Genomic DNA, 8,253 nt, shown 5'->3' with positions numbered 1-8,253 from the left:
TTGTATAAACTAACATTTTATTCACTCAAAAGTTAAAGGAATAAAAAATAAAATTTAATAAAAGGAAAGGATATGACTTATCTAATAAGAAATTTAATTTGGACTCAAAAAGTTACGTAATTTGATGGTAGTGACATGAAATTTGTGAATAAGAGGTAAGGGATTCGATTTCTATTGAATACAACAATTATACTTAATTTTAACAAAAATTGTGTAATAGAAATTGTGATTGTCATCAAAATGGCTCTTTATATGGTTGACATATAATATATAAGTAAGAAAAGAGATTTTTAGGAGAGCCTCCCTTGCTATCACATATCGTTAAAGCAAAGGTAAAATATCGGAAAGATCAGTAATTTAGGGCAAGATTATGACAAAGATTGTTCCCTCCCCTCGGTCCCCATTCCCATGTCTGGAATAAATTAGTTTCCCCTCCTCCCAATCCCATACTCAAAAAAATTGGTATATAAAAATATAAAGTATACCAGGAAAAACATGTTGCCATGCCAGCTCCATGGAGAGCATCTAAGGTCTCCAAGTATTCTCTGTTTTATATACAAATATGTGGAAGCCAAGGCAACTTCCAAATACCAGCACTGAAAATATCAGTGTGAGACTGTTACAAGAAATTTACTTTTTATCTGCTTTACATACAAAGAAAGCACAACACACATAACAGGGTCATTTTACAGAGCTAATTAAAGATTCACCCCTCTTATAATATAATCACATGGAAGTTGCAAACTCCAACTTACAACACAATAAATTATATATATACATATATCACATTCACATAGATTACATTACTTTTGATTTAAACTAAATAATCATATGATTCTATCAAAATTTACATTCTTACTGATCATTCTTCATGAACCTAGCCCCTTGTATCATATCATTTGCAAACTGTATGCATGCCTGGGCTAGGCTGCTTAACCGTCTCCGACCCTGTTGATAATAGAGCCTTGTGCATCGAGTACAACCACGTAAGAGAGTCATATCCGAGAGGATAATGTACACGTTTGTTGTACAACATATTGGTATGACCGAGCCTCTAATGATAGTTCCTTGCCTGAAATAAAGGAACACAATTAAAGTGTTATTATAAATAACACATCTCCTGGGGAGTAAGGTAACACCTATGACAAATGTTGGAAATAATTATCCTGTCAAACTACCAAGTCCTAAAGATTTAAGATAATACCATTCTAGTTATCAGCACCAGAAGAAAAGAGACAGTAAAACATGAAATCAATTGGTACTGGACACACAAGTATTTCGTATCCTATATGCAGATTATTTATTACAAAAGAGTTGGTAATAAACAGAAAATTGCATACTTTCAGGTTTCAGCTACTTGTATACTTTATAGTAGTAGACTTATTGATTACTGGGAGGGGATATTTCATTTTGTAAATGTTTCCTTGATATGACATGCTATACCCAAATGCTGCTGAGACATGATAACTTACGCTCTATAGGATTGGGGGTCAACTAAGTGCTGAAATCTTGGCTCTCAATCTTCCTCTTCAAAGATCTCAGGATGTACAACTGCACTAGTAACATTAAGGGCCTTCCGAAGCTTCCTCTGGTCAAAAACTTCAACTGTTATCAAGAAGACTGAACTCACGGGTCGATGATCTGAGAGCCACATTTCTGCTCGGTTGTAAGATAGCTGCTTAATGCCTTTACCTAACCAAAGTATACGATCACACCTGCAAAGTGAGAGTTATGAGAAAACATACATCAGAGGATGCTCCAAGCCCCCCACTAATCAATTTTTTCAATATCGTAGAATAAACATAAATTTAGCGTATCTTTTAAATGGTTTAAAATTTCAGCTTAAGGTTAATTTTTTTCTATTGTTTAGTGCATGTTTGTGCAAAGCCAAAACGAAAAAACAGATTTGAAAAAAAAAACTTTTTAGCTCAGCTAACTGGAAATTTCAGCAGATACAAGACCTTCCTCATTTTACAAACAACAGTTTCTGCAAACAAATTTAATCCCTCTGACAGGTTTAAAGAAATAATAACATACCATGCTGGAGATCTCTTCTTTTCCCCTTCTTTTGGATTTTCACCGACATATACATCCGAGTTGATTCCATATTTGTAAGTAGGTGGAAAGTTTACTACTCCCTCTTTCCATCCATCAAACACCCCGTCCCGAAGTTCATTGATAAGCTACAACATGCATCATGTATCAATCATTTGTTTATACAGTATCAAACAAATATTGGGATGCACAGTTCAACAAAATGTCAAAACTTACATGCAAACAAAATACCTTCAAGTTAAGAACTAAAAAAAATCCTGATCCCTTTTTAGGGTTGCAATGTTTCAATAAATGTTTGAATTAAAAAAAAAGCCTGCCAGTTAATTTAATCTGGATTGACTTGCTCGATCAGAAAAGTTTGAATATATAACGAAAAAACTGATCTTATATTCATTAATATCAAGTCAATTCATAGCAATCAGAAGCAGTATTGTTCTTCTCAGTTTCAGTCAAACTGGAAATAAAGCCACATTCGAATAGATAGCACTTTATGATGCATTGTATCAGGTCTTACTTGGTTCTCTCAGAAGAATAAAAAATTACCTGATCATTGTCGAGGAGTTCATCCCACTTCTTCTTACCCACGAGTTTTCTTACATCCGAGTCCGGCATATTTATACGATAATTTAAGTCACCAAACCAGAACACCTGACTGTTTACAGAAGCACTTGGTCAGAAATGTTTTTGCATAACTGTCAGTAAAAGTTACAGTATCACTTATCGTGGTAAGTACTAATCAAGATTGCAGTCTATAAAATACAAGTCCCCTAAAAGTTGTAACAGAACAGTTTATGTTGCTCCCAATGCAAAGCTAAATGTATAGATCCCAAGCATTTCTTTCCTAATGTAGTTGCATGTAAAAATCCATGTCAGCTACTAATAAATTATGTATCTTACAGCAAATTCTGAACTGTAAAAATTACATGATTCACTGCTGTAGCTCTTTTGCAGGCATTAATTCCATCTTCAAAAACTACTATACAGCCATAAGACAGGTGAGGCATTTTGTATCTTGATATCCAGAAATGAAATACTTACTCATGGGATGGAATTGTCAGTGGTTTGTCAGTTTCAAAAGCAGATGAGAATTGAGTCCGTCTTATGATTTCATACACGTCAGAGTTACGCCTTTGTTCATAACCTTCCTTGTGACCAGAGGTCAAATGAGAACACACAAAGCACAGCCGTGTTTGAAAAAGAGACATACTAACAGACACAGATCCCTGCACCAGAAACCATCACATTTCAAGGATCTAGAATGTCAACCCAATCATAGACCTACTAGAAGTAAATAATTCATAGAAGGCCCGGACATTTATCTAGTTTGAAAAATATGCAACAGTATATTTGTACACATAAATTCCTGATGGAACTCGAGGGAATTGAAGTTATAATCCTTCCAATCGGAAAAGCATATTATCATTTGGAATTGTCTGAAAGCTGCAGTGTGCATGGTATATCATCAACATATAGGCAGATCAGAATAAAGTAAGAGAACTTTTACCTTGTTTCCCATGTAGCCCATAAGCCCCACTCCTACAGGAGCCACTTCCAAGTTATTTATATGTCTTCTCAATCTTCGACGGACCCAAACAGAGATGTATATTCCTACCATTTGCTTGCTTACAATTCGAACATACTTAAGATGTGAACTTACTCCATCTTCCAAAAGTGCATTTTCGAATTCCAATTCAGACATATCAAAAGTATTCTCTTCCACTTTGGGACATTGATCTGAAACGTCAGCAATAGAACCACAAACTTCAGATTGATTTTCCTGATCCATCCACATCAATCCAAGGTTTCCAGAGCTATGGTGTACCCTTCTCAATCCAGCATGCTCGACAACATTTTGAGAACTGAAGATATGAGCGCTCTCCGGCCAGTCACAACCGACTCTAGCTGAACTGCTCAATACTCTTCGCAGTTTAGAACTAGAAGAAAGGACCTGAGATGTTCCATGCAGTGGACGCTCAGGCCAATCTAGCCTGGTATATCGATCAATGCTATGAGTTCTTTTTAAATTAAATTTCTTTCCCAAACCAATGAGCTCTTGGAGCTTTTTGCTTTCTGTATCACTTGCGTTACCAATGCTTAAGGATTCCTCAACTATCAACGCTAATGCAGAAGTATCATCAACTTCAGCAAGAAGATCAGCAGCAGAAGATGTCCTCAAAACTGGAGATGGTGGGGCACTATAGCTTTTGTGTTTGGAGTCTGATTCATAGGATTTATTCAAAGTTCTACGAATGATAGACTCCCACTGTAGGATCGGTCTTCTAGTCTCTGCTCCTAGAACATTTCCAGCACTTAAAGGAACCGCCTCTTGGAAACTAAAACACAAAAGATAATGATAGAAATAACTGACAATATCAGATTATCTTTCCAAGAACTTTAACGTCTAGGCTCATCATAATGCAGATGCAATAGCCACGGAGAAAACACCAATCACTCAACAGACATACTAATGCAAAAGTGTGCCTCTCCAATTTTTAGTTAAACAAATAATACAAGGCACTTTGATTGATAAATTCATCAATCACTCACGGGAAGGTAAAACATAGGTTATAATGACTTGATGGATTTATATGATGGACAGGTTCGAGGAAGTAAGTACCCGAGAATATAAATATCAGATGGCTCTTCCATGCAAATCCACTCATCAATGTCTAGATCTTCATTTGGAGGTCTTCCAGCAACATTCCAAGTACCTATAGTCACCCTATTACAAGCATGCTAACTGAATTAGGTAAAGTAAAAGTAGAAAAAACAGAACCAATCTTCAAAGAATGAAAAAAAGAGAGCTGTAAAGATAGGTTCAGAAAAACCTTAAATCTTTCGTATCAATATACTGAGCACGCAGAGTCAACGAATTCCCTCTTCTATGTTTCTTGTAAGAACTTTTTGGTGGTGTCCCTAAATTAATGAAAAAGGAAAACTGTAACAATGAGTGCCAGACATTTTTATTTATAACAATTCAAATGGTGGAAACAGACGCAGGCTGAATGCTTAAGCTGCCCTCAAACCATCACAGATTAACTCATTGCTTAAGAATACGTAACAAATGACATCAAATAAACTCTCTATCTCTGGGCCCGCACTCATTTATCCAGATATGTCTAATTGTACAGGCTACAAGATAATCCATTAATGAAATTTAGTTGCTGACACATTTGAAAGATTCTTCATCCAGACCACAAAAATCAAAAGAAATAAACTAGGCCTAAGGTTACAACGTGAAATGATAGTTTTGTTTGACAGAATAAAGTCAGTGAAGCAGAACCTGAAGTCTGAAATCGGGACTCGGAAAAGTTCCCCTGTCTTGTACGAGGGAATTCCTCAGCAACATGTCGCGGCATATCTTTAACAGAGCACGCTGGAAAACGATCACAAAGAGATTATATAACATAAGATGATTAAAAGTATAATACGGAGGAATGAAAGGTCCGCAATATCAATTACCATCATCTTCGCTCTCAGTTTCAGTATCAACTTCATCTTCACTAAACTCATGCACCTTTGGTTTAATATTAAGCCATTTCTTCATCACAATTGAAGGCCAAAAGGCCTACAAATAAATATAGTAATTCATAAGTCTTTAAAATCATCATGAAAAACAAATTATATCAAGTTGAGAAGTACATTTAGATACCTCCGAGCGCTTTCCTCTACGAGCTTTCATCGTCCAAATTAAAAAAACAAAACACAAGGCAAGGCAAGCTTATAAAACACCAATATCACAAACTACTAGCAGCGCTATCCCACATTATGAATAGCGGTACAAAGGCACATACTTAGCCATGTTCTCAGAAACTATGATATTATACAAGAAAAAAATTAACAAAGAAACGTCTTCACGGAAACAGCCTCTCAGCTAGAGAGAAAATGCATATATTTAACCTTTCAAGCAGAACACCGAGTATGTTTAGCTTGGATTATTTAAAGAGACAAAGGCAGTACGCTACTTGGCCTGGTGATGCTAGGAAACCAATAAGATTCGTACTTGGGACAAAATAGAAAGGACAGAGAAATGTAATGGTCAAGCTCAGAGACATCCACAAACTCAACTTGCCAAAAAAGTAAAACTTAACTGGTCCTCCCCTCCCCTCTGGTTGTTATCTTGCGGAATTTATAAGCATCATATTTTGCATAAAACCCAAAGAAATGGACTAAAAATTAGCAAAGGTCACTATCAATGCACAAGAGATCAAATCTAGAGTACTAAAAATTCTATTAAAAAAATACACAGGTAACTTTCAGTTGGCTATGGTGGGCAACATAATTGTTGTCACAAACAAAGTGATAATATAAAGAAAATCTGTCAGAATTCTACTATAGACCATCTTAGATCACAAATTTTTACAAATATTCCGATACAACATGAAAATATAAAAATACAAAAATCCAGGCTCAAATTGCATGATTGAACGGAGACAAATACCTACATTATAACAACCCGAAAAACTGAACATTTAAAAAATGCCGACTGGTATAAAATAAAAGGTGAGGGTGAACAATAGAGTTAGATAGGAATAGTATATAGTGGAGAATTAGAGCATAGACAATGACTGTGAAGGGAGGGGGGTTATTAAATTATGAAGCAGAATAAACAAAAGGAAAACAGAGAAAGATTGATTAGGACCGACATTAAAAAGATGCACACACCGTCTAAATTGCAAACCATTACTGTACTAAATTAAAAATATACATAAGCAGTTGATCAAGTGGCTCACAGCAAAGATTTGGAAGAACCCCACTTGCTAAAAATACCAGAAAACGTTTCAATGTGAACACAAGGAAAATGGGTTTATTAATTATGTGATGCATGCATGGGGGTAACAACTCAATTAGTAAATGACAAAGTAATTAATTAGTATATTAGTTAAACAGCTGTTGGGGTGATTATCATTTATCACTAATTATATAAAGTGAGAATGGTGTAAAACGTATGTGTAAAACAAAATGTTTTTTTTTTTAATTCTGAGAATGGGTTACTAAAACTTTTTGATGATATATTATCGAGGCTGATCTTTTAAACAGGTAGTAGTATACATAGAAAGAATCTTCATATCAAATTGAGCAGACTTGGAGGCAATCCAGCTCTAATTTTATGCTGACAAGACAAATGCCTAGAACTTCAATGATTGTAGGCTTTAATATTTTGATCATTTATGTGATACAGTAGTAGAATAGTATCTAACACTGTAGGTTAGGATCTCCGAGATTGATTTTGATTAAGCTAATCATACTTAATAAACTGATCAAGTACAGTTTCTGGTATTCTGCACCACGGTGCGCATTCGGGATTCATTATGTTCTAAAAATCGGAAGTCGGAAAATATCGAACCGAGTTATGTATGGAAATTGTCTTTTGGACTCTATCATTTTACCTTTTATACGTGCGATTCAAATTAGAACTTTGTTATGATAAAGATTTAAAATGAATATAGTGTTATAAACCTTGACTGGAAATATTAATTATGTTTAATGTAGAGGAAGTATAGGAGAATAGAAGAGGGAGAGAAAGTTGTGTTGTATTTCATTAGTTAAATGAGCTATTTATAGTAGTTGGTTTACAAGGCTTACTAAGTAAGCTATTCAAATCTTCTTCATTAAGTATTACAAAACTTCCTCGATAAGTTTTACAAGTCTTACTCGATAAGCTTTACAAGTCTTTCTTGGTAAGATTTGAGAGACTTCCTCGATACGCTTTGACAATCACTTTATTTTTTATTCAAATATTTTAACACTCCCCCTTGATTGTCAAATGCGAGTTATAGCAAAGATTGACTGCCTCGTTAAAACCTTGCAAGGAAAAACCCAGTGAGATAAAAACCTTGACGAAGGAAAAAGAGTACAGCCTCCCCCTGAATAAAATGTCTCACATTTTGACATTTTGATGTAGCAAACTTTTTAACCTCCGCATACCCATATTATTTCTTAGCTTCTCAAATGTTGATGTAGGTAGTGACTTTGTAAGTATATCCGCTAGATTATCGCATGAGCGAACTTGTTGAATATCAATATCACCATTTTCTTGAAGTTCACGAGTGTAGAAGAATTTTGGCAATATGTGTTTTGTTCGATCCCCTTTAATATATCCTTCCTTAAGTTGTTTGATGCAGGTCGAGTTATCCTCGAATAAAACTGTAGGACTGTCTGAAATACTTGATAATCCACATGATTCTCGAATATGTT

At 35.1% G+C, this 8,253-nt stretch overlaps 1 protein-coding gene across 1 annotated transcript; it reads right to left on the bottom strand.

Moving 5' to 3' along the window:
- Nucleotides 1-465: 465 nt before the first annotated feature.
- LOC141665461 (type I inositol polyphosphate 5-phosphatase 2) lies at nucleotides 466-6,178 on the bottom strand. Its single transcript, XM_074471446.1, has 11 exons — nucleotides 5,708-6,178; nucleotides 5,518-5,623; nucleotides 5,339-5,431; nucleotides 4,884-4,971; nucleotides 4,673-4,777; nucleotides 3,560-4,388; nucleotides 3,094-3,278; nucleotides 2,599-2,707; nucleotides 2,038-2,183; nucleotides 1,473-1,715; nucleotides 466-1,072 (listed from the first exon to the last, which is right to left on the bottom strand). The coding sequence occupies exons 1-10, from the start codon at nucleotides 5,735-5,737 to the stop codon at nucleotides 1,517-1,519; spliced, it is 1,890 nt and encodes a 629-aa protein (XP_074327547.1). The 5' UTR covers nucleotides 5,738-6,178; the 3' UTR covers nucleotides 466-1,072; nucleotides 1,473-1,516.
- Nucleotides 6,179-8,253: the final 2,075 nt, after the last annotated feature.

This window comes from Apium graveolens, chromosome 6 (genome assembly GCF_009905375.1).
Source record: "Apium graveolens cultivar Ventura chromosome 6, ASM990537v1, whole genome shotgun sequence".
Classification (NCBI taxonomy): Eukaryota; Viridiplantae; Streptophyta; class Magnoliopsida; order Apiales; family Apiaceae; genus Apium; species Apium graveolens.
The sequence above is the reverse complement of the archived record's forward strand: the minus strand, read 5'-3'. Positions and strand labels throughout refer to the sequence as shown.

Excerpts from the sequence above, each read along its gene's own strand:
- LOC141665461 (XM_074471446.1), bottom strand. The coding sequence starts at position 5,737 with ATGAAAGCTCGTAGAGGAAAGCGCTCGGAG. Across the intron at positions 4,778-4,883 it reads ATTGATACGAAAGATTTAAG|GGTGACTATAGGTACTTGGA; the intron begins GTTTTTCTGAAC and ends TGCTTGTAATAG. Across the intron at positions 4,389-4,672 it reads TCTGATATTTATATTCTCGG|TTTCCAAGAGGCGGTTCCTT; the intron begins GTACTTACTTCC and ends TTTGTGTTTTAG.